Source organism: Helianthus annuus, chromosome 14 (genome assembly GCF_002127325.2).
Source record: "Helianthus annuus cultivar XRQ/B chromosome 14, HanXRQr2.0-SUNRISE, whole genome shotgun sequence".
In the NCBI taxonomy this organism is placed as follows: domain Eukaryota; kingdom Viridiplantae; phylum Streptophyta; class Magnoliopsida; order Asterales; family Asteraceae; genus Helianthus; species Helianthus annuus.
Window position 1 is genome coordinate 117,219,116 of NC_035446.2, and position 27,237 is coordinate 117,246,352.

At 37.6% G+C, this 27,237-nt stretch overlaps 2 protein-coding genes across 2 annotated transcripts; one reads left to right on the forward strand and one right to left on the reverse strand.

Moving 5' to 3' along the window:
• Positions 1 to 5,661: 5,661 nt before the first annotated feature.
• LOC110942594 lies at positions 5,662 to 6,746 on the reverse strand. The gene is made up of 2 exons (XM_022184369.1): positions 5,883 to 6,746; positions 5,662 to 5,808 (listed from the first exon to the last, which is right to left on the reverse strand). The coding sequence occupies exons 1-2, from the start codon at positions 6,744 to 6,746 to the stop codon at positions 5,662 to 5,664; spliced, it is 1,011 nt and encodes a 336-aa protein (XP_022040061.1).
• A 1,816-nt stretch (positions 6,747 to 8,562) lies between these two features.
• LOC110939850 (cysteine-rich receptor-like protein kinase 2) lies at positions 8,563 to 23,243 on the forward strand. The gene is made up of 8 exons (XM_022181424.2): positions 8,563 to 9,057; positions 20,672 to 21,087; positions 21,217 to 21,339; positions 21,537 to 21,652; positions 21,740 to 21,956; positions 22,050 to 22,281; positions 22,369 to 22,525; positions 22,650 to 23,243. The coding sequence occupies exons 1-8, from the start codon at positions 8,684 to 8,686 to the stop codon at positions 23,019 to 23,021; spliced, it is 2,007 nt and encodes a 668-aa protein (XP_022037116.1). The 5' UTR covers positions 8,563 to 8,683; the 3' UTR covers positions 23,022 to 23,243.
• The last annotated feature ends 3,994 nt before the right edge of the window (positions 23,244 to 27,237 follow it).

The window sequence follows — 27,237 nt, forward strand, 5'->3', positions numbered from 1 at the left end:
TTGTTTGGCCCTTCAAGGTACCCGTGAATGTCAATTAATATAATTATTTCGAAAACCATATAAAATTTCAATAAATTCTCTTGTGTAGATGTGGGTGTTGTAGATTTTTCCTCAATTTAAGAATTCAAGGGAATGGTTTGAAGAGACGATTCCAAGATTTTTGGGATGGAAAGAAGGCAAGAAGTTTATGAGGAGCCCTGTGGACACATTGCTTCAACTAGCTGGAAAGGTAAAAATCTTTATCTTTAAATATAGATAATTCCGTTTATTATATTTTAAAGTATAATGGGTGGGCTGCTTAGGGTGTTCATATTCTGTTAACAGGAAACCTAATAAAAATTAAAATTCAACTATTTAGGGAGTTAAACTTATAAAATTTAAAATTTTACTGTTTTTAATTTTTAATGTTTTTTATTATTTTTAGTAGGTTTTCATATCCAAAGTAATAAAGTTTAAAAAATAAAGATAAACATTTTTATTGTTTATATTAATAAGAGTAAATTGCCATTTTGCAAAAATATTGAGTTTTGGACTAAAGTTGCAAAACTGACCAAACCACAGGGACCAAAATGGCAGAGAGAGATATTAATATTAATATTTTATTAATGGTTTTTTTTTGTTTTAACATTGCAGAGACGTGAATATAGGTCGTCTTTGGTTATATCGCCCACTGAAAATGAGTTGCAAAGCACGTGGTATTTGTCTAGTTCAGATTATTTAGACGCTGAACGTCGGATGTATGGCAGTGCAATGCCGGGCGGGAATCCGGTTCAAATGGCCACGGAAATACCCATTCAAATGCCCACAGGTTTCACAGGTCTAATTCAACCAGAAATGCAGGCTGCCCCCGGTTTCGTCAAACAAGAACAGTTAGCGTCTGTAATGAACACTTTGTTTGGTGACGATGGGGCGAATCAAGGATATAATCGGGCACCGGATCGACAGGAGATTCCACAATAGAATTTTGTTCCCCTTCCGACGTCGTTTCAATCAAATTACGAGAATGACCTGATTTCACAATCTAAATCACTCTTGGACGAGAAGCTGCACGAGAACAATCGGAGACTGACCGATATGTTCATGTCAGAGTTATCGAAAACATATCGCTGTTCCCCAAAACAAAAAACTGTCAGGACTCCGGCGACCGTACGAATGCCAAAAGAACAGTCACACACTCAGAGTGATAATGTAATGTGCTTCGTGAATAATTTTTTTTTATAATAAAAATATCTAATAATAACCGTTAATTTAACTGTCATGCTTTCTTGTAGGCTGTTGCTGATTCATTTATCAACTACGATAATGCCGATAATGCCTACCACGTCTCTATGAGCCCGATGATGAATGTAGATTTTGTAAGTTTTTCCATTTTATATATTTTAATTACTGGTCATATATTTTTATTACCACTACAATATATAAAAATTCAGTATGATTTAATTGTGTAAAACAAAGTTAATGAAAATATATTTTAGAAAGTGAAATTAATACATATATACAATATTTGTAGAATGAGGATCCTGAAATAATCAAATTGAGACGATCCGAAAGGCTTGTAAAGCCCACATCAGCTTTGCTATCCCCGTATGTGGCTTACAAAAGATTGAAAAATAAACAAGCCAAAAAGTTAAGGAATGAGGATAGACAAATTGAGTTCATCAAGCTGTGGTATCCAGATAGCGGCAGTAAACATCTTTCCCTAATAGTGGGGAATTCTGTCGGTCCAAATTTTTGGGAGTCATTGCTGGGCGCGGACGGTCGCGGCTGGTTAAGCGATGATGTAAGTAATGGCGTCTGTATATAACAACCATAAAATAAATAAATTTATATTTTTTTGTATATTGTTTTCAAACTAACTTTAGAATGTTTAACACCATATATTTGGGTGGATGATCCACATGTATCATTCAAGAAATGAAAGTGATCGGTGGAGTATTCTACCCCCATATTTTCAGAACTATTTTCGACCGCGAGCCGTCGACCAGAACTTAAAAGGTTACTTCACTGGGCAGGTTGAACCTTTTCCATCACTACATACTGTTGACAAGGTAATGTGGAACGAACGTATTAATTACTGGATAAATTTATTTCGTATTGAATTAAGTTAATATATTGTGTAATAATTATATAGGTTTATGTACGGTTGTATATACAAGGCCTTCACTAGTTTTTAGTCGTTTTCAACCTTGTCAATTACACGCTGACGATATACGACAGGTATTAGCCCGATTTAACTGCTTAGTACTCCAAAATACATGTTGCTAACTGTGTTAATTTGTTGTTGTTTTAGCTTTTTAAATGCTATGGAAAAGGAAAGAACGGATGAGGTGTGTCATATAAATTTTGTGTTTGTCCATTGGCTACGAATTCATGGTTATAATGCCCACAGACCATTACCGTTATATTACCCCTTCGAAGTTTTTTATGCAACCGATGCTCCTCAAAAGTCCGGAAGTTTGGGAGACTGTGGAGTTTGGGTTTGCATATTTCTTGACAGGTTGATAAATAAAAAACCGTTGAATGATGTTGAAGATACTGAGAAAACAGCGGAACGAATGAGACGTCAACTAGCTTTACTATTTTTTGATTCCGTGTTACCTGATAGTACAAGTGACAACGTCTTTGATGATGATGAAGATCCCGTAATTGTAGGATAATTGTATTGTTTTGGTTTAAAAAAATTAAATACATTTGTACTGCTCTCTATGTGTATATATATGTGTGTTCCACCTTTATACAAAGACATATGTGTTCATTACCAATGACAAGCATTCCTCCTTCCGTACAAAACACAGTTTGGATCAATCAACAGGATCGGGATCGCCAGTGGTCTCCAAATGTTCTTGAATTTTACTACGATGGGGATAATCCTACTTGCTATTCTTCATACACGGGGATAACACCACTAGGAAAAGCTTGCTAGCGGGGACTGCTTGGATTTACTGGAGCGGGTTTTATTCAAAAAACGGTACCTTAATAATAAATATTTTCGTAATAAAAATAAGTTTCATTATTTTTTGTAATAAATAAATTACCGTTTTTTTAGCACGTAAAAGCATGGTGTAACAAACTCATGTATGAACGAGAGATTGAAATAAATGCAAGGACGCTGTTGTCAAACGATTATCGTTGGACAGTTCTACCGCCAAATTTCTTCGACATGTTAAATGAACAAGATATTGATGCAACCACATACGCAGATGGTTCTACAACAACATATCCTCCATTCTGGGAAATTGATACGGTAGGCTTAATAAATTTTTTTATTTTATTATATCCGTTTTTTATTAACATTTTATATTTACTGTTGTTTTACCTTGTAAATACTTATACCGTATATACCGAAGCACGACTCTCATTCTTACTCCACAACTATTTAAACACATGTTGGTCCACTACTCAACTGGCATCCCCCTATTTTTTACCTCATGGCGAATCAAGAACACAACATTCATCTACACATTCATATCAACGTCAACATTTCCCAATCGGTTAACCACCCAAACCCACCCTCAGATAACCCCGAACCAAACAACTCCCAAACTCGTAACCCCCCAAACCCAGTGCAACAGCCAACATGTGAAGCACCATTTAGCGGTTCAGGTCAGTGTCAGGCGCTTGTGCAGTTACCTAACACCGATGAACGACAACGTCCTTTGGACCAGATTATTCCACAAGAAAATTTGATGGTTACTACTGACGAAGACTCAGATGAGGAATTGGATTTCGAAAGAATGTACGATGAAGTGCGTTTTGAAGCTTATCGTGCGAAAATGGAAGAAGGAGTAGAGTATGATTCTGAAGCGGAAGATCATTCCGGTTATTAGTTAAATGTCAGGGTTTTTTTTTTGGAATAAGAACTTAAACGTGTTTGATGTAATATTTTTTTTGCTAAGAATTTTTGTTTTTTTATTTACAACATTGATTTATAACCTAAGATTATTCACTTTTTGCAGGTATACATTCCTATACCGGACAAGGAACAAAATTGGTTGCTTTTTAAAATAAATCTAAAGTCACTAGAATTAAGAATTTTTTTCCCAATACTTGTGACACGATTAATTGCGGAGATTCATTTTACGTACACAGAAGAGTACATCGAATTGTGCTAGAATTTGAGTCTCTATTTTTGTGGTTTCTCGGACGTATATCGTACTGGCAACACTCAGAAATATACGAGACGCGTGCAATGCAAATAGTAGGGGATTTTGTGTGGCCTGATCAAACAGATCGTATTGGCAGAAATTCAGGAGTCATCATATGTATGCTAATGGAAAAACTTGTTCGGGATCGTTCTTTAACATGGAACGAAGGAAACCTTCAGGATGCTTGTTTCAGATACAGACGATACATGGCAGATGAACTCTACGCCGGGTGCTTCACACCTGTTAATGTTTAATGGTTCTATGTATGCATGTAATATAAAAAAATAACATATTGTAATGAAATGATTTTCAATATTAATTACTTGCAACTAAATAGACTTACTACGTTATTTGAGAAATTAAAATACAGAAAATAAATTATAGTATTAAAAATCTCCCAAGTTAAAGGACGGGTACATATAATTAGACGGAGATTGTGTAAAATGATCAGGATCATCGGTTTCTTTCCCTTTCCCTTTGTCTGGGCCTTTGCGAGTACGAATTTCTGACGACATGAGCTGCCGACAGACATCCCGATGATGGTCGTATGAGTTACACCGGGAACAATACAGGGGAGTAGGTTCTTCCCCGCGGGATAAGATCCGGTGGTTTTCTCGAGGACGACCGGCCTGGTGTTTTGTCATATGCGGCGGTTGAAGATTGATAAGGTCTTCTCGAGTCTCCCATTCAGATCCAGATCTATGAGGAAGAGGATAAATCGCTTCTTCATAAGTTTTTTTATAGACTTCGTTTGAGTAACACAGGAAGCAATACTTACTGCAATCGGTTTCACCTAAAAATTTTGACACGGCAATAACATGCCCGCACGGTAAACCAGAAACCTGCCAAACTCGGCAACTACAGGTTCCATTAACAAAGTCAACTAAACCCCCCTTTCCACTGTCTGCAACAGAATAAATGTTTAACTCAATCCCAGCAACCGTCCAGGTTCTAGACCCTTCAATTTTTTAAAAAATTTTCTTCTGTGCCCATTGTGTAAGTAAATGTTATTCATGAATACCTTGCAAACGGCGATCGTAAAACCATTTCTGTACAGATTGCCGGGAGAACTCTAAGAGTTGCGTTACCGGCATTTTACGCGAGTGTCTAGATAAAGCGTTAATAGACACCGCGCTGTTAGATGTCATATAATGATATCGATTGCCTGGACAATGCGCCCTTGCCCATCTACCGAACCCAATACTTGTTAGAGTGTGACGTACTCTAGGAATGACAAGACAAAGAGCATTGAATGACTCGTTAAAATCAGACAATCGGTACGATTTGCATGTCTTCCACCACAGCTTCTCATTTTCTTTTCTTTTTTTTTATCAGAGGGTAAACGTAAGTTCATCATTAAATGATTACAACATAACCCATGATAAGCATGTGGAAAGACGTTTCTAACAGCTAGGTGTATAGAATTCGCTCTATCCGATATTATCGCCATGCGAGGTATTTCACCGATAAATTCTTTAAGCATAGACAGAAACTATGTCCAAGATTCACCATCCTCTCATTTTCCTATTCCATAGGAAATTGGTAAAATTTGGTTGTTTCCATCCATCCCGACTGCTAAAAATAACGTCCCTTTAAATTCACCCTTTAGGTGTGCAGCATCAATGATCACCACCGGTCTTAGATTACAGATAAAGGTACGAATCTGAAAAAAAATTATTTAGAAAACGTCAACAACATGTAATTTGACGAAAAAAAACAGAGACTGCTGTAACTTACCGCAGCACCAATCGTGACAAAGACCATTTCAAACCGACGCTCGTCATCAGTCTTGATATGAGTGACAGAACCAGGATTTGCCCGCTCTAGATTGTAACAGTAAAATGGTAGTTCTGCAAACGAATCTCTGCTTGTTCCTTGTAAAAGCTCTAGTGCCAGACTTTTTTCACGCCAAGCTTGACTAGTGGTTATCTCAACTTGGAATCTTTGTCTAAAATCTTTCACTATTTCATTACAACGATATATTCTACCACTGTCTTTTAAAGGTTCTTTTAAATAGTGAGCAACAACCTTTGGGTTTGCATGACGAACATGTGGGTACGTTAGCGTCTTCGAGCACGTGTGTTTATCGTTAAAACTCTTAACAAAAAACACCCCACTATCCCTAAAACTGTATGCACGAAAACGCCAAACGCAATCGTCCACCAAACATGACACTTCGTACCGAGTTTTAGAAGATCTATCTACTTTAAACTCAAAGTGTTCTAACAAACATTTTTTTCCCAACTCAAGTTTCATGTCTTCTTTGTTATTAAATACGTGCCTTGGTTCAAAAGTAATTGATGAAGATGGCAAACAATTTTCAAATGAATTATCAGGATTTGGCTGGTACTCGTTTACAACATCATAATTTTCTTCATCATTACAGAAATTCAAATCAGGAACTATAAATTTTTTTGGAGGTGAAAAACTAGATGACCCAGCACAAAACCCTTCAACGACATATAATTTATAAATTTCAAAAATATTTTCCATAGCAAAATTATAAAACATTGCAAGATCTTCATCGTTTATTATATCGATTGGATCACTAAAGGAAGAAAACCGATACGATAACTTTGTAATGTTTGTAGAACTACACATGTTTGACACTTTACTTAGAAGAGTAGTAGTGTATGAAAGGTTGGGTTCAATTTCTAAACCACGTCTACTTGAATCAGCATCAGCAACATACTCCAACTTTCCTTAACGATTTCCCACTTTCCGCCGCTGTATACAACCAAACGAATCTTCATAATTTTAAGTTGGTAAGTTCCTTCTACAAAAGCTAAATGTTTTTATAACTTTAGATAAATCTGTTGCACAAACACACAGAAAAAAATAGACAAATATAAATCTATAAACTAAAGCATTGAAACGGCTCGGAGCCAGCGGAAACGGCTCGAACCATTTATTGAAACGGCATTAGACAGCTGTACCGGCTCGGAGCCAGCTGAAACGGCTCGGAGCAGTTGAGACGACACAAAAAATGGTGCAAAACGACTCGGAGCCAGCTGTAACGGCTTGGCTAGCAGAAGTGGGGTCCATGTGTGTACGGTAACGGCTCGGCTACAACCTAAGAATACGGCTTGGCTCGTTGAAGGAACTTGGCTAAGATCTTTCAACATGCGCCGATTGTAACGGCTTGGCTAAGTTCTTTCAACAATTGTCGGACACGTGGCGTTGACTGCAGGATTCTCAAGCCGTTACAGGTTTTGTCGGACACGTGTCAATCAATGGTTGGCTGGCCGTTACAACAAAATCTTGTGCCGTTTCAGCCTGCTGAAACGGCTCGATGAGGGGTGTCTACTAGCTAAAATGGAAATAACGGCGTTGATCTCTATATCAAGTGGTGGAGAGCTTGCTTTTCTCTTGAGAGATGCAAGTTCGACTCCCACTTGGTGCAGAGTGAGGCACTGGTGGGCAATGATAGGAGACCTAGGGAAACCTAGGTTGGATCCTTGAGCCAAACGGGTTTTACCGGTAATTTCACTGTCGTGCCTACGGGCGGGTGGGTTACCGGGTTTTCCCCGGAATTGGTGGTGGACTCGGGTTACTCTCAGAGTACTCCGTTTGTCCAGTGGGTGCCCCGAGAGTACTCGGGATTGAGTTTGTTGGCCGTTCAAAAAAAATATATATATCCTCTAGATGTTGGAGAAGATAATGTGGTCAATTCCACATGCCTTTCTGAGACTTTGATCAATTAAAGATCACATTCTTATTTTCAATCATGATCCCTCTAGTCTTCTTTTTAACAACACCACAACAAGAAAGTTCTTGTTTTTCTTACACTAGTTTAACAAATACTATCCTATGCCTCTTCTAGATATTTAGATGTTCAATATGAATACATAATTGAAGACATTTTAAAGTTTATGATTCTTCAATTTTGAGATATTAAATATCCCATTTTTTCAAACCCATATATGAGCACGCCGCTAAGACCATCCGTAGTGGAGGGGGTTTTGGGCGTTTTTTAGAGTCCGTAGTGGAGGGGGTTTTGGACGTTTTTTCTCTAAAAAACGCCCCTCCACGGCATCCTAGCTGCCCCCTGCGCGCATTTTTTTAAATTCGAAAAGCGTTTATTTAAACCGCCTGATTCAAAATGGATGAACAATAGCATTTTTTATGGTTTTTTTTATTTAATTCTATTAGAATATCTGATCATTGCAAGATTTCAAGCCCCACTACATTCTTTTTTAACTTCAAGCCCTTTGCCGACTAGGCGTCATGTGTCGCTTCATACCCAAAGATGGAGCATTTGTTTCACTCACCACTACACATGGTCAAAATACCAAATATATGCCCATCAATCAACATCTAGAAATAGTCAACAAAACTTGTTTTCTTTGGACTTTTTCTTAACCACATATTCCATGATGATTTGTTACCTGATTTTATAATCCTTTCTTATTCACAAAATTCAACACAAACCCTTTTTTGTGTTCCTTTAATTATGAGTACAACTTCATATATCCTCTATCTCTTCTTTTCAACTTTCTCTTAATGTGTAATAACCAACACTTCTCAAGGTGGGTGTGATGGCTGTTCTGGTTATGATCCTTGTATTATCCCTGATCAAGTCAGGAGTTTCACAGCGGAACAACACCGAAAACAATATTAACACACCCATCAGATCATTCTGTGGCCGTAATCCACCGATAAATCTATCAAGTTTAATTAACAATCGCAACTCTACCTTTACGGAAATAAGAAGACAATTATCCAGCAACGGTGTGTTTTACGCTAGAGCACAAAGTTTATCCTTGGGGGACTCGGTGTTTGGACTTGCCCAGTGCAGAAACTACCTCTCTACAGCTCAGTGTGTGGCTTGTTTGGATGCAGGTGTGTCTGAACTGGACAGCTGTCTAACCGGAAATGGTGCTTATGCCTTCTTCGATAACTGTTTTGTCAGGTAAAGTTTCTTGTATATACCATTAATTCATTGTTAATTAGTAAGTCAGCAGATAACTGTTTTACATTCACTATGACTTGGTCGCAAAAGTAATTAGTCACCAGCGTTTAAGCGACTGCCAAAACTGGTCGCACAAGGGGACTGCTTGACTGTCGCAAATGGTCGTTTTCTAGTAGTGAAACTTATATGAATGTAAACATACAAGTATATAATTTATTCTTCAAAGATAAAAATGAAAACTGATAAATACTTCGGATATTATTACAGTTTTTTCATACATCAATTGATAATTGCAGTACTTCCAATTATTATACAAGTGTATTGATAGTGATCGATGATTATTTATTTATTTATTTTATATCCCTTAGAATACAGAAATGGAAGATTTAATTTATATGGTTGACCAAAAATGTTTGAAAGAGACAATGTATGCACATTCATTTAAGCCTTATAGAAATAAGATAGACTTAAAAACCCGGCCTTCATTTCTTCTAAATTCGTGGCTTTGGGCCCGGGAAACCCGTGCCGACGCCCGAGGCCCAAAATTTCAAAGGGCCTGAAAGTCTTTATAAGACTGTATATATTTATTAAATTATATATTTAGTATATTCATCGATTTATCATGCAAAAAAATATTGGTGGTGTAGTGGCAAAAACCATCTCAAAATAATGTAAAGGTCTCAAGTTCAAGTCTTTGCTCTATAACTAAGGTTTTATTTTTGTAATTCATTTACCCTTAACCATAATATTGGACCCAATTCTTTTCGTCGCCCGAGGCCTAAAGTTTTTCAAGAGTTTTCGGGGACAGCTCTGTTCGTGTAAGTTGAAACTTACATCTATAATGTAGAAGTCTAGATTGTAGTGTAGATAATTCATATCAGGGCCTTCTCCGAGAATTCCCAAAAATTCTTTGAGTCCTGAGCGAGTAGTGAAAACCGGGCTCTAAAATACATTTTCTTAAAATGTATTAAAAAAGCTTAAAATATATAAATCATTTCTTAATGCCCTATATGATTAATAAATATGGGCTCATATATATGTATAAAGTATAAACTTTTTTTAACGGCAAATTTGGATCACTGAAGGACAACTGGAGTACCATCCCGGCACCAATGGAACCACCCGATCATATCCATCTCCACTAGGCATGATGCCTATACACCAATTCAGAAGGAAACCCGATAAATATGTATCTAATCCACCATATTGATTAATCTTAATTAAATGCATCAGAAACAGAAAAAAAAAAAAAGCTTTAAATGCATCAGAAACAAAAAATAAACAAAAGTAAGAGGATTAGGATTCAAACTTGAAACCCTAGTATACGGAAGGAACAAACCATCTCTACTACAAGAGCATTATTAATTTTTTCAGGTTTATATTTATATTATAATATAATATTAAATGAAGATTTTTTGAGTCCTAAACGGTGGCCCACCTGGCACAACCTATGGGCCGGCCCTGATTCATAGTTAATTTGTGTTTGCAACTGGCAGTCTGCCACATTCAAACTACCATATATCTAGTACTGGCACTTAGTGTTCAGGGGCGGATCTACTTTAAAAGAACGGGTTCCCAGGAACCCATTCGATTTATAATTTTTAGCAAAAACCTATATAAAAAATATGGTAGGAACCCATAAATAAATTATGGGTGAACCCATAACAAAAGATGTCCAGTGTTCCAGTGGTAAATGTGTTTTTCCCAACATTTAGTTCCCGAGATCGATTCCCTCTTCCTGCGTTTTTTTAACTTTTTGTTCTTCTTTTAATGTAATTGTAACATCCATATAAGGATTAAGCAGTTTTGAGAATGATTGACTAAAATTGTTTTTCAGACTGCTTATCTAACCATATGAGTGTGTTTTTGAAAAATATAAGATTAAAGTTGCTTATTTCAAAACTACATCAATGATCGTTGCTTGTTCAAAGATTAAGTAATCTTGAGTTCAATGGTGGTTTGAATGCAACAAGTGAATTTGTTATCTACACGTCTTTGATCCTAATCTATATGTGAGTTATATTAGGTAATTATAGATTTAGAAACACAGGTAATTATACATTGTGAAAGAGGCACCTATTGAAGGCTTGAGGCAACACATGTCGGCTGTGGAATACCGTGTTATCCTTAGATACCGATTGATGATTCCTTTGTTCCCAGTTGACGAGCCATGTCCGGTATGCCGCAAAGCGTGTTTGGATTCTTTCGGCGAGCACGCGATCCACTGTAAAGAGCTACCAGGGTTTAAATATCGGCATGATTGGGTGAGAGATGTGTTATGTGATGTTCTTAAGCGGGCCGGGATCTCTGCCAAAAAGGAGGCTCCAGTAAATTTCCTGACTGACCCCTTAGAGGGGAGGTCCACTTTACGCCCGGCGGACATCCTTGTGTTTGGATGGAAAGGGGGGAAACACGCTTGTGTAGATCTAACTGGAGTCTCCCCCCTTGTCGGGCTCAAGGACAAGGGCTTTGTCGTAGGGCAAGCGGTGCTCAAGGCAGAGGCGAGCAAAGTGGCAAAACATGAGAAAGCTTGCCGGGAGAATCAACATGTGTTTGTCCCGTTTGCGTTTGATACCTTTGGTGGTCTCGCTCCTGACACTGTGCGACTCTTGAATCGGGTTCAAAAAGTCGTTAATAGTAATTATTCGTCGCTAAAGGTTTCAAACTTTGTATTTAGTAGAATTGGTTTTTCTATTCAAAAGGGGGTGGCGGCACAACTTGTTGCCCGATTACCTGTCATTGATTTGTAATTGCCCTTTTTTGTGTGGAATGATATGGAATTAATGCTTGTTAGGATAACTTTTGACATAATACAATCAAAATGAGAACAATAAGGTTAGTAAAGATTGTTGACATATTTCTTTCTTATTTTCTTTATTCATTAAGGTGTGTGTTTATATATGACTCGAGTTTAATAAAGTAGCTATAGGATTATAGGAAGTTCTGGGAGAATGTTAGGAAGTTTGTAAAGATGTGATGCATCGAGGGAGGACACTGGAAATCATGATCGAATAACTTAAGTCGTCTAAAAGCCAAGATTTGTGGTATGTGTTTCCATAAAATATTTTAGATTTTTATTAAAACATGTTGGCAAGTATTACTTATACCAATACTTATATAGTCTAATTATTTTGAAGTGCCCTACAATTAGCTAAAACAACGTCCCTCAAAGGAATATAAGATATTTTTCTTTTCAGAAAAAAGACCTTGAATTTTTTACTTCGCTTTGAGCCCCAAAAATGGTTGAGTCACCCCTCGTGACTATGAATCAGTTCATAGCAACAACGGTTCGACCATGAAATGTTGGACCCAAACCGAACCAAAAAAAGTGAACCCATAGGAAAAAAATCCTGGATCCGCCACTGTTAGTGTTTCAACCCTTTTAAGGCTTGATCACCATAAGAATATGAATCATGATTGCTCCTTAACATGGCAAAAATATCAAATGAAGAGAAAGGATGAGAAGAGAGAGGGGTGTTGGCTCATGTTCATGTATCATCTATTTATTACTATTAATTAAATCATTGAACCGTGTGTAGTGAAGTTTAAAAACGTTTTGATGGCATCTTTCATACAAGCGTACCTTTCCTCCAATCCATATGTGGCATTAATTACTTATTAGGATGCATCCTTGGTGAAGGATGGCTATAGCCTATAGATGGGTGGGCAGGCCAAGGTTGAGTATAGTGTAGGGATGAGATTGATACGATATCAGTATCGAAATGCCAGTACCAAATTTTTGGAAAAATGGATACCGAATACCATACCAAATTTATCGGTACGAGTTCAATTAGATACATGTACTCGTTACAAAATGCTCATCTCTATATAGTATCGGTGTCGTATGGTACCAGTACCAAAAATATTGATACCGAATTTCTAGAAAAGTGGGGTGCCTAATAACGAATTGAATCTATGGGTGTGATACCGGTACTCAATACCAAATGCTTATCCCTAGTATATTTGGTCGGCGAGGGTTGGTTGTGTTGTTTTCATGTTTAAAGATTTAGTTTGTATAAATCTAAAGTTTAAATATAAATTTATTAGTGGATATATAAATATTTGTATATCTGTAAAACATTTTGTAAAATATATATGTAAAATAATGAAACTTAATATTTATAATCTTGTAACTTTGTAATGTATTATGTTGAACTTATTTTAGATTCTTTGAACTATTAAATGTTAATTTTCTTTTAAATCCGAGCCTAATCAATTCGAGCCAAGCAAACTCGGTTAAAATCCAAGCTTAACTCGAGCTTAGATTTTCAGCTCGTTTTCAAATCTCATCCAAGCCTGCTTGGTTTATAATCAAGCCGAGCCTGAACTTGCCCTGGCTCAACTCGGCTCGGCTTATGAACAGTTATACGTACGTGTACAATTAACATCCAGAAATTGATGTGTATGCTCTATCTAGTATATATAAGTGTTCTATGTATCGTGTTAATTCATTAATTATTGGATTGTGGGTTAGATTATCTGGATTTTTATTTAATCCATTGGATTTTAGTTATTTCAACAAATATTTTGTACCGAATTCTTCATTTTTCCTTGATGGTAATTTGTTGCTACGACAATCTCGTGAGCAAAAAAGTATATATGAACTTAACAATGGGCATGTTTGGCTTAACTTATTGCTGACTTTTCCAAAAGTCCTTTTGGCAAAAATAAGTCAGGAAATCCTGACTTTTGCCTTCAAAAAAGGACTTTTGCCCTTAAAATGGAAAGCCAAACACTTCTCAAAAGGACTTTTACCCCTTCAAAAGTCCTTTTTTCTTCAAAATAAGGAACCCCAAACACCCACAATATACTAAATATTTCTCTCATGTACCAAACACATGTAAATTATAAGTTAGAATAATTACTTACTTCACATGTCTGACATATAAGTACATAAAGCTTATATAGGGTTTAACTCTAAAAACAAAATTAGCTATAGAGAGATCACCCATAAATTTACATAAAGACAAACTTTTTATTTTATCTGATGTGATGAATAGATTAGCCACCTACACTAATAAACAAGGCCCATTCTACACACACCTCCCTCCTTCCTAATTACACCCCCTCTTGTGAGAGGAAAACTGTCGGTCCCACACAGGCCCCACCTGTAAGTATGTGAGAGGAGGGAGGTGAAAAAAGTAAATAGAGGGGGTGTAGAAAGTAGCACCCATAAACAACCTTCTAGATTACAATGTACTATAGAAACTTTGGTTTCAAATATTAAACAACATTAAGAATATAGTATCATTAAAAGTAGATAAGTTTAATTAAGCGATGGACCGTATTATATAAAACTTAATGGTGCTAATAGGCTAACAGCCTACAAGTGTGTTGCCCAGAATGATCTTTGATCTTTAGATCGCAAATGATAAATGTAACTTTATTGAATACTGAAATTTGAATACAATGAAATTTGCATGAACATGAATGAGATCTACAAATGAAAATCTAAAGGCCTATTTATACTAATCTAATGGGTACGAGTGTAGAGACATGTCCCTTCGTGAATAGACATGTCCTTTGAATGAATGGTTGTGATCACATATGAAGAGATGCGTCTTTTCCTTCTTAATCACAACCACTAATTGAATAGATGTGTCTCTTGGTGGTGCCCCTTGAAGCCATCGATCAAAGAGAGGTAGCCCTAGGGGTTTCGCACCCTTTGGGGTGGAAGTTACAAACTTCTGAAATGTCATAAACAGCCCCTGAACTTTGTAACCGCCATGTAACTATCTTTTAACTAATAACTAATAAACCCTTGCACTTTGGATGTGTAGAGATTAAGAATTTCATTCACCCCCCTAATCTTGAACATCCTTGAGTTGTTGTAGATCTTGAACTCCGAGTAGTTCTAGCATTGTAGCAAACTTGACCCTTGCTAGTGCCTTTGTAAGTATGTCTGCCCGTTGTAGTTCTCCACTTACGTCTTCCACATTGATGTCCTCGTTCTCAACGCATTCTCTTATGAAGTAATAGCGTGTATCAATGTGCTTGCTTCTTCCATGAAAGACTGGATTTCTCATGAGTGCTATTGCAGAAACATTATCCACTTTGAGTGTTATCTTCTCTTCCTTCTAGCCTGTAATTTCACTTAACAATCTTTTAAGCCATAGTGCTTGGCATGCTGCTGCAGTGGCTGCCATGAATTCTGATTCACATGATGATAATGCCACTGTCTGTTGCTTCTGTGTACACCAGGTTATAGGTGATTCTCCAAAGTAGAATACCAGACCAATTGTTCCTTTTCCTTTGTCTGTATTAACTCCAAAGCTGCTATCACTATAAGCTGTGATCTTACATCCTCCTTGCTTCTTATATATGATTCCATGCTCTTTAGTTCCTTTGATATAACGTAGTATTTGCTTCACTGCTTTCAAGTGTTGCTCCTTTGGTTCTTGCATGAATCTACTAAGCAGACTGACTGGGTAACATAGATCTGGTCTTGTATGCAATAAGTACCTGAGAGAACCTATCAGGCTTCTGTAATGTGTTGCATCTACTAGATCTCCTTCTTCAGTCTTCGTTAATTATGTTCCTGGATTCATGGGAATCTTTGTGTCGTTGCAGGATAACATATCAGCGTCTTTGAGTATCTTGTTGATATAGCCTGTCTGCTTGATGGCTATCTCACCCCCTGCTTGAATAACTTCTATTCCCAGATAATATGCTAGCAATCCTAGATCGCTCATATCAAACTTGTTCTTCATCTGAGATTTGAAAACATCTATCTCCTTCCTTGATGTTCCAGTGACTATCAAATCATCAACATAGACTCCAACTATCAGCGTAGAAGTCTCACTCGTCCTTGTATAGATTGCATTCTCTAAAGTGCACTTCTTGAAGTTAAGTGACTTTAGGGTTTGATCTAACTTCGTATTCCAAGCTCTTGGTGCTTGTCTCAATCCATACAGTGCTTTTGATAGTCTATAAACCTTTCCTTCATCTCCTGGCTTTACAAATCCTTCTGGTTGTGATACATAGACCTCCTCATTGAGATCTCCATGTAAGAATGCAGACTTCACGTCTAAATGATGTACCTCCCAACCTTGATATGCTGCTAAAGCCAACATTAGTCGAACTGTCTCTATGCGTGCTACTGGTGCAAAGACTTCGTCAAAGTCTATTCCATGTTGCTGAACATATCCTTTTGCAACCAGCCTTGCTTTATGTCTGACCACATTTCTGTTTGCATCTTTCTTAGTCTTGAATACCCACTTTAAACCTATTGCCCTGTGATCTCTTGGCAACTCTGTCAATCTCCAAGTGTTATTTTTGTTTATCGAGTCTAACTCGGCCTTCATTGCTTCAATCCATTTTCTGTCACTAGATGCTTCCTTGTAATTCCTTGGTTCTTCTTCAGCAAGTAGTAATTCTTGTGGATCTACTTGAATTTCCTCCGTCTCTTCATACAATTCTTCGAGACTTCTCAGTTTTACTGGAGTGTCACTAATACTCTCTGTTGTACTTTCAGAGGTAGATGGACGTCTACTTGATAATCTGCTTGAACTTCCTGATGAGTTTTGATTATACGAGTGTGCTGGCGGGGTTACATAGGAGTTTGGTTCTTCTGTCTGATCTACTCCTGAATCATCATGATGTGGCCCGCTACTACCAGGACTACTTGGTTCATTTTCTTCTAACTCTGTTGAGTTGTCATCTTCTTGAATGACAAAGTTTGTCCATTCGGGATTCCCTGAATCTACCATTTCCATATAACTATTCCAGTTCCATGGTTGACCTTCCATGAACTTTACATCTCTATTGACACATATCTTGTTCTTCGCCGGATCATATAATCTGTATGCCTTTGATCCTTCTTCTATTCTAAGGTAAACCATAGGTAAACTTCTATCATCTAACTTCTTTTGTTGAAGTGGTAATACCTTAGCATATGCTGTGCAACCAAAAACCTTTAAGTGTTCCAGATTCGGCTTTCTTCCTTTCAATGCTTCATACGGGGTCTTGTTTACCAAAGCCTTCGTTGGAATCCGGTTTAATACATATAACGTATGTCTTATTGCTTCTCCCCAGAAATTTTGTGGCATGTGCATTGCCTTTAACATACTTCGAGTAGTTGACAACATCGTCCTGTTTCTTCTTTCCACTACTCCGTTTTGCTGTGGGGAATATGGCGCTGTAAGCTGTCTCGCTATGCCATTGTCCTTGCAATACTTGTTGAATTCAGCGGACGTGAATTGTCCTCCTCTGTCCGTCCTTAGCATTTTTAACTTGGTTTGAGTTTCTGTCTCCACCTTTTCTTTGAACTGCTTGAAAGTTTCGAATGCTTGATCCTTGGAAGTTAGTAGATATGCCTACATGTAGCGAGTACAGTCGTCTACAAGTAGAAATATATACTTCTTCCCAGCGAGTACCACACAAATCTCCATAGACTAAATCCAGAGGACTTAAAGATCTGAATTTCGCCTGGTTTGGAAATGGTGTCCTACTATGTTTTCCTAATAAGCATGCGTCACATACTTGATTGGCATGACTTATTTAAGGAACTCCATGTACCAAGTTCTTTCGAGTCATTTCCTTAACAGCATCGAAGTGTAAATGGCCTAACCTTGCGTGCCATAACCATGCTAAATCTTCTGTGTTTGAGAGCAGGCAGATTGGCCTTCCAATCTTCAACTTCACTTTATACAACCTATTCCTCATTCTCCTGACTCGCATTAGTAACTTTCTATTTCTGTCGCGGACTGTTAGTAAGTCTCCATCCACTACTATGCACCCGATTTCTGTAAGTTGTCCGAGGCTCAATATGTTGCTTTTCAGACTTGGAATGTAGTATACTTGAGAAACAATCTTCTGTTCTTGGTTCAGACATTCCAGCAGTATTGAACCTTTGCCTTTAATTTCTACGTGCGACCCGTCTCCGAACCGAACTTGCCCTGTCACCTTTTCATCTAATTCTCTGAAGTGACTTCGCACTCCTGTCATGTGGTTGCTGGCCCCGTTGTCTAAATACCATAGACTTTCATCTTCTGAGGCGTAACTTGCTGGTTCTATGCGTTCTTCGTTTAGTAGAACCCTTTCTTGAACAACGTTTTCTTCTTGTATTGCCATTAGCAATACGGGTGCTTCGTCTTCCTCGACGAGATTTGAATGCTCTTGTACAACATCTTTCTCAGGAAAGTCTTTCTTGAAGTGTCCATACTTCTGACACTTGTAGCACTGGATCTTACTTATGTCTGTTTGGTTTCTTCCAAAATTCCTCCAATTCTTAGACCTTCCACCTCTGGGTCTATACGAAGATCCTTCGTTCTTAGTGCTTTGCCTGTCTTTATTGTCTCGCCAGTTTCCGCGCGATTGGTTGAACCTACCACGCCCGCGGTTTCCAAACTGTCTTCCTCTGCCTGAGTTGTTGTCGTGATGTGTAAACATCAACTTGTCTTGACTTTCTCCTGGGCTTCCTTTCTTTTTCTTAAGTCTTTCTTCGAACGTTGTTAACCTTCCGCCCGCTTCTTCTAGCGTCATTGTTTCTAGATCGGCGTACTGTTCCATCGAGGCGACAATCTGAGTAAACTTATCTGGCACTGCATTTAGGAGTTTGCGTACCAGAGTCGGTTGACTCAGTGTTGTCCTTAATTCGCTTGCCTGGGTAACTACACTGTTTATCTTTGCGGTGAAGGAGTCTATAGTGTCATCTTCCCTCATTTGCATTAACTCGAATTCTGATAAAAGTGTATGCCACCGAGCCTTCTGTACCCGATCAACACCAATGTGTCTAGTCTTGAAATTTTCCCAAATTTCCTTTGCAGTTTTACAACTTGCAACTTGCAATACAACATCCTCCGGTATTGCTTGGAACAGATAAGCAATTGTTGCCTTATCTTTCTTAACATCCGTTTGCGTATTTTCTGTCGGTTCAATCGTTTCCCAAAGTCCATTCGCTTCCAAAATCGTCTTGATGCGAATTGCCCAAACCGTATAGTTTGTTGCTTTCAAAATAGGACACTGGAATTGGGAAAGAGAACTTCCTTCCTTTTGAATTATGACTTGTGAATTTGGTCCGGTTGTTCCTGACATGTCTTCTGACCGAACAATCTTCACTTTCAAAAAACTTTATCTTTCTTGGTTTCTACAAACCTCTAATCCTTAACCCCGGCGTATAACCCAACGCGTAACAAACAATCAATCTAATTCCCACTAAACCCTGGAATCAAAACCCTAGATTCCTAACCCCTGGTTCAACCCTGAACCGAAAATAAAACTAACTTGCGAATGGAGAAAGAATAATAAAATCTGATCGTGAATTCCCTGCGATGCCTTAGAGCCTGATGCTCTGATACCAATTGTTGCCCAGAATGATCTTTGATCTCTAGATCGCAAATGATAAACGTAACTTTATTGAATACTGAAATTTGAATACAATGGAATTTACATGAACATGAATGAGATCTACAAATGAAACTCTAAAGGCCTATTTATACTAATCTAATGGGTACGAGTGTAGAGACATGTCCCTTCGTGAATAGACATTTCCTTTGAATGAATGGTTGTGATCACATATGAAGAGATGCGTCTTTTCCTTCTTAATCACAGCCACTAATTGAATAGATGTGTCTCTTGGTGGTGCCCCTTGAAGCCATCGATCAAAGAGAGGCAGCCCTAGGGGTTTCGCACCCTTTGGGGTGGAAGTTACAAACTTCTGAAATGTCATAAACAGCCCCTGAACTTTGTAACCGCCATGTAACCGCCATGTAACTATCTTTTAACTAATAACTAATAAACCCTTGCATTTTGGATGTGTAGAGTAAGAATTTCAAAGTGCAGGGACCAGTTTGGTTAAAAAACATAAATTCATAGGTGAGTTTTACGTTAATGAAAAGGGTCGTGGCTCATGTGTAATAATCATCAATTTTAGATTTTTAGGGCTTACATAACTTAAATTCGGCCCACCAATTAAATAAAAATGTAGACGTGTACTAAATCTTTATAAAAGAATCGTGTCATTCAATCATTGTATTACATCATTACATGATAAATATATGTTTCTGATCCGTTAGAACCGGGCAGCCGCGTGAGCCTCTTGTGATAACTTCACCAATAGTGCCCCAAAACACCCCCATTTTTGCCCAATAGTGCCAGCCACCACCCTCACGCCCCCGCTGAAGCTTGGCCGTTGTGGTGTTCGCAAGCCACCGTGGCAGCCGCGTGGCTAGCACCCTACGCGCACAGCTCCACAACACATAGCCTAATATAGCGGTTTCACCAAGGTCAGCTTCTTGATCAGTTCCCTCAAATTGACAGTTTTAAGGTTGTTTTTTTCTTTTCATTTACCACTTTTAAATCCATATCATCGAAGCTTTGTTGATCCGCTACCTATTCCATGAAATTCCTGAACAAACTTTCCAACAATATTAACTCAAAGCACTAGTTTTCATTAATGTCCATAGTGTTGGCCGCAGTAATCCTGAGAATTTATGAGATTAGACAAAGAAATGGCTGAGGTTTTTTACTTTGAAGGTTGATCAGTAATGTTTTTGACTTTCATGGATTTCACAAGAATTTGTTCTGTGTAAATTTGTTATCAGATAATCATATTTTTATATTTTTAACATACTTGGTAACAATTTCTAATGGATTTAACGCATTTGTCGTTAAGGTACGCAAACTATGATAACTTCTACAATGATCCAAATGTTGTTGAGGATGCGGGCATCGGTCCACTTGGAATATGTGGCAATCAGACAACATCTCAGCCAGCAACAACTTTTACCCAAGATGTAGGTGGGATGTTATCAGATATAACAGATGCTACTCCAAAAACCAGCAACTTCTATGTAGCATCCACAACTCAAATCACAAGTAATAATGCAACAGTGTATGCATTCGCGCAGTGTGTTGGAAATATTAACAAGGGCATATGCGAAAGCTGCATCAATAATGCATATACTAGTATATCAAATTGTCTTCCTAGCGCAGAAGCTACGTTTATCAGCGTGGGCTGTTTTGCAAGATATTCAATGACTCCATTTTTCAATGATAATCAGACGGTAGATATCACAAATTTCTTAAAAGGTTAGGCCTTGTGATGTTCTTTCTTTTTTCTGTTTCGTTTCTATAAGTAGCCGAATACACGCTAACTTGGTAATCCGTAGTAGCTTCACAATTGTTGCTATTCTAACTTTATATGATCATGTATTGTAGGCAATTCATCAAGCAAGGTACCAATTATTGCTGGAGCAGCTGCTGGTGCTGGTCTTCTTATTATCCTAATTGTGTCATGCTTATTGTTTCTACGATGGAAGAAGTCTAGGACGACTCTAGAAGGTGAATGCATAACATTAACACAGTATGATGAATCTACAAACACGTAGTATGTGGGGTCCATACACCTCACTGCTTGTGTGTGATGAGATTCATTGTGTGGGATATGTCAAATACCATTGTCCTAAATATATTTCTTAAAGCAATATTATGTCAATTTTCATCATACTCATCTATATGTCAAACATGTGTTGCCTTAGACTCGCCGGAATTGAAGGGGACAATAAATTACAATTACAAAGATCTGCAATTGGCAACCAATAACTTCAGTGAAGAAAATATTTTAGGGAAAGGAGGTTTTGGTGAAGTATTCAAGGTAATAAGATTCACCGTCCTATTGCCTAAATTACTGAAACATCCCTTATATATTGAACTATATAACTATGTCTTTTTTATCTAATAGGCAACTCTTGAAGATAACAGCATTGTGGCAGTTAAGAAAATTCAAGTATGGGATGCTAAAGCAAAAGCGAGAGAAGAATTCGAAAATGAAGTTAAACTCGTAAGTGATGTTCATCATCGAAACCTTCTCCGTCTCCTAGGATGGTCCAGTGAAGGATCTAATCTACTTCTTGTCCTGGAGTACATGCCAAATGGCAGCCTTGACAGATTTCTATGGGGTAACTCACTGTTATAAAACTGATTAAATTTTGTTACATGACGATATTCATTTAGAAACAATTGATATGCTAATAAATTCCTTGGTACTGGAGGTGCAAGAAAGGGGACTCTGAACTGGAAACAGCGATATGATATCATATTTGGGATAGCAAGGGGTCTAGCTCATCTACACAATGAATTCCATGTCAAAATCGTTCATAGAGATATAAAATCGAGCAATATTCTCCTTGATCATGATTTTCAACCCAAAATAGCGGATTTTGGGTTGGCAAGGTTTCATCCAGAGGATCAAAGTCATATTAGCACAAAGTTTGCCGGGACACTGTAAGTTAGATTAACAAAAGACTCTTGGATTCCTTTTACAGAGTCTAATCAGATTCTTTTTATTTTATCAACATAACGCAATACCAGGGGCTACACGGCGCCCGAATATGCACTTCATGGTATTTTATCCGATAAAGTTGACACCTATAGCTTTGGTATCGTTGTTCTTGAAATCATCAGCGGGCTAAGGTGTACGGACATGAGCTCTGATAAACCATCCATAGAAGATTACCTTCTGGAACATGTGAGATGCCCTCTTTCCCAAATATCTTATTGCTTTTTTATTTTTGCATTTATCTAAAGAAAGCAACATTTTCATTGGACATATTATTTAGCTCCTGCATTGTTTGTGGCAATTGTGTGAACAGGCTTGGAAGTTGTACGAGAATAGAAAGCATGTCAGGCTCATTGATGAGACATTGGATGTAAACGAACATGAAGAGCATGTGAAACAGATCATTGAGATTGCGTTACTGTGCACTCAGTCACCAGCCTCAAAAAGACCAGTTATGTCAGAAGTTGTTTCCATGCTTCCAAAAGGCCTATCATTGGGAAATAGACAATTAACCCGACCTACTTTCATTGATCATCATAGGCGGGTTCATATAGGATCCCCAAACAAGCATAATGTTTCTGGAATGCCAAAGGAATCAGACACGAAACTGCAGCTGCAAAGTGTAGAAGCATATGACGAAGTACATGTAATGGAGAAGGGGATGAATGTCCAAAAGCGTGCATAATGTTTATGTGAACCTCATGATATTATTAAAGAAAATAGAAGACAACTTAGTTTTCTGTACTCGTATTTGGGACGTTTTTTCACCTCAATAAGAAATTGCTATCATTAATGCTCTACACTGCAAAAAGATATGTGACCTTGTGTAACTTTAAAAATAATGACTTTTTGTTGTATTTTAAGTTTGTAAAGTATTAGAGCATTGTTATCTCGACGGTTAGTATTTTTCTGTTTCTCTTATTTGTTCTGTTAGCCTTTCTAACTTTAGTTTTTAGCTGCACCTATTTGTAACCTTAGCGTATTTGGATCATGGTTTGTTGATGGTGGTCTAACATCAGTGACTTTGCTGACGAGGGTTTTTATATCCCGGCGATTTGGTGACTTGGTGAACCAAGAAGCGTGGGGAAGAATGTGGTAAACCACGGAAAGGAGGTAGGAAGCAGTGGTTCATATGGTGTGTGTGTGTGTGTATGTGGTTCATATGGTAAGTCATTACAGAGATGAATTTGATGATTGTTTGTGGAGCTAAATGATTGGTTTGTTTATTAACTATCTATCAAAATATAATAATTTAACCTAAATCTTGCCCATGCCCGCACTTCCTTTCGCAGCCTTGCTTTCCGGGGTTCTGCGCCTGAGTTGCGATCGTGGCGGGGGTTAATGCACATTCACCTTTTCACAACACATGGCCTAATTAAGTGTTGAAAGTTGTTGTTTTGGATGGAGTGACTGTTAAATTTGATTTTGTTAAAAATGTAATTGAAGCTGTTATCATTTAGTGGTGATTATTGATGGATTAGAAAAAAAAAAAAGGATGAATAGAAAATCACCAGTTGATCTATTGAAGAAATTAGAAGAACTCAAAAGAATTTGAAGTTCTTGTGTCAACTTTTGTGATAAAAAGGGTTGCTAGATAAAAAATGGGGGAGAAAAGTTACTGTGAATGATTTACTTGAATTAAAATTTGGTGAAATTATTTTGTTATCTTTTTTTTTTATGTAAGATTAAATATATATTATTTTATATTTAATCTAGTAGCTATTATAATCATTTACATTATATGGATCAAAATATATAACAATCCTATTAAATAATTAGTTGGTAATTATTGATGGGCCAAATTACCCTTATTAACTAATTATGGTTTCCTCTTGGGTGCATATATAAGGAGACTTATGTAGAGGTTCTAGGGTTAGACACATAACCTAACTAATTCACATAATATTAGCGGAAGCGATTTATATAATTTACCAAAAGCCGATTATATAAATTTGATTTATTAATCCGATTAATAAATATTCCCAATCAGGATCAAGGTTATACGCGTATAAACAAATAAAAGGAATAAACAACCATAGAGGGTTTTAGTAATCAACCTTTGACGACTACACCGGAATTGTAACACGCGGGTTACAACGAATCCTCGCTAGTAGGAAGTTCACAACCGAGCACAAGATACCCGAGAGTAGAACCGGCCAAGAAGGAGGCGGCGGCGATGCTTGGTCGACGGCAAGAGGATGGCGGCTAAGCTTAGGAGGGTGGCTAGGGTTTTGTGTTTTTATAAAAGTGTATCTAGGGTTTCCACCTTAAACATCCTTTTATAAAACCCAATCTTACATTAAGGCCCTTTAAGATTATACAATTATAATCCTCTTAATAATAATCTAATTAATATTAAGTCCCACGCGTTTAAACTATTATTATTTCACAAATAATAATCTACCTACTCGTGAACATATACGATTCGTGTACCAATGTGTAACTCTTCGGATCGTACCGAGTTAGTTACGTTGACTTTAATTAAGGTCGGACATACATATATCCAACAATCTCCCACTTGGACGATTTTAATTAAATGAGTCAACGTGTGCAGAGTTGGACGCCTAGCTGCATCACACTGCTCTTAACACGGCATGACACTTTACAGTCGTCAACTAGTTCTTTGCGTTCAAGTAACACTTTACTTAACCAAATACTATAGCCCTGATAATTCTATCAATAAGTCCCTTCTGTATAGAACATTAGTTGATCATAAGACATGGATCATTCATTCTTATATAGTGATCAACCATTCTCTATTCTCGTCTTTAATTCAAAGTGGTCTAACGAACTAATTTTGGTCCGAGCGTGGCCACGCGTTTATTCCAGTTTGAGTTAACGAGGGCGCCAGAATGGCTAAACTTCTAATCCTATAGAAGTGCAGAATTCCATCAGCATCATACAACTCCCACTTGACCTTGGATTCCTCCCAACACTACCCGGATTACTACCCATGTTTCAGGACAGTGTTAGATAACATCAAAGATTGTCCTTGATCAATGTAGTTTAATATGTGCCTAATGAAAAAGGACAGATTGAACATATCAATATCAAAACTTCTCATGACTTAAATCTATGGAGATTGTTTTGAAGCGAGTTACATCCAATATCATTCCCTAGTGATATCTGTGAATTTTGATTCTCAAACTCTTAAGTTATTCATCTCATGAATACAATCATCTCAATTCACAATAGTCTTACATTCAAATTCATTCCCATGTAATTTGATCGACTACGGATATTTTAGAATACGCTTATTCAAGGATATAAACATACAAATAACGAACACAGTTACAAAATAATTAAACTTGCATTTAACCAATAAATCAAATAACTATTTTAATGTAACTGTTTTAGTTCAAAATCAAAACACCAATACTAACTACAAATCATGCCCACTGTCTAGCAAATCTAAGCCCTATTTTTCCAACATGCTCCTCATGTTTAGCTTGAGGTAGAGGCTTAGTAAAGGGGTCAGCCAGATTTAGATCCGTATGAACTTTGCTTATTACGATGTCTCCACGCTCTATTATCTCTCTAATATAGTGGAATTTTCTGAGTATATGCCTTGTGGTTTGATGCGACCTTGGTTCCTTTGCAAGAGCAATGGCACCAGTATTGTCACACAACATCTCGATTGGTTTCTTTATGCTAGGCACAACGTCGAGATCAGTAATGAACTTCTTCATCCAGGCAGCCTCCTTAGTAGCATCCGATGCAGCATTGTATTCTGATTCACAGGTGGATTGAGCAACCACACTTTGCTTCGAGCTCTTCCAAGTAACAGCCCTACCATTCAGAATGAAAACATATCCCGTCTGAGATCTTGAATCATTACAATCAGTCTGGAAACTTGCATCAGTATAACACTTAACTGATAGCTCCTCATCCAGTCCTCCATATATTAAGAACATGTCCTTAGTCCTTCTTAAGTACTTAAGAATGTTCTTCACTGCAGCCCAGTGACTCTCTCCTGGATTCTGTTGATATCTACTCGTCCTGCTAAGGGCATACGAGACATCAGGTCTAGTACATAACATGGCGTACATGATGGGACAGATAGCAGAAGCATATGGAACTCTTTCAATTTTCTTCTTTTCCTCTTCGGTCTTAGCACACTGCTCGCCATTAAGAATGGTTCCATGTGCCATGGGCAAGAGCCCCCTTTTTGAGTCTTGCATTGAGAAGCGTCGTATGACCTTATCAATATGTGTAATTTGACTTAAACCTAATAAACGCTTTGATCTATCTCTATAAATCTTTATTCCTAGAATATAAGTGGCTTCACGAAGATCTTTCATTACGAAACATTTTCCCAACCAAGCCTTAACATCTTTTAGCATAAGGATATTGTTTCAAATGATTAGTATGTCATCTACATACAGAACTAGAAAAGTGATATAGCTCCCACTAGATTTCTTGTAAACACACGGTTCATCTTCGTTTTTAATGAAGCCAAACTCTTTAATTTTCTGATCAAAACGAAGATTCCAGCTGCGAGATGCTTGCTTCAATCCATAGATGGATTTATTTAGCTTGCACACCTTATTAGGATTATTTGGATTGACAAAACCTTCAGGTTGAACCATATAGACATCTTCAAGTAAGTGTCCATTAAGGAGCGCGGTCTTGACATCCATTTGCCATATCTCATAGTCATAATATGCAGCAATGGCAAGTAGAATTCTAATAGACTTAAGCATGGCTACTGGCGAGAAAGTTTCCTCATAATCAATTCCTTGAGTCTGAGTGAACCCTTTTGCTACAAGCCTTGCTTTGTAGGTTTGCACATTTCCGTCCATGTCGGTCTTCTTCTTGAAGATCCATTTGTTTCCTACAGTCCGACCTTCGGTAGGAAGATCAACCAAATCCTAGACTTGGTTATCATACATGGATTGCAT

Bases quoted from the DNA above. Each gene is read 5' to 3' on its own strand.
- LOC110942594 (XM_022184369.1), bottom strand. From the start codon at position 6,746: ATGTGTAGTTCTACAAACATTACAAAGTTATCGTATCGGTTTTCTTCC. The intron at 5,809-5,882 runs GTAAGTTACAGC...ATTTTTTTTCAG, and splicing joins TTGTCACGATTGGTGCTGCG to ATTCGTACCTTTATCTGTAA.
- LOC110939850 (XM_022181424.2), top strand. From the start codon at position 8,684: ATGGCTGTTCTGGTTATGATCCTTGTATTATCCCTGATCAAGTCAGGA. The intron at 9,058-20,671 runs GTAAAGTTTCTT...TTTGTCGTTAAG, and splicing joins TTCGATAACTGTTTTGTCAG to GTACGCAAACTATGATAACT. The intron at 22,282-22,368 runs GTAAGTTAGATT...ACGCAATACCAG, and splicing joins ACAAAGTTTGCCGGGACACT to GGGCTACACGGCGCCCGAAT.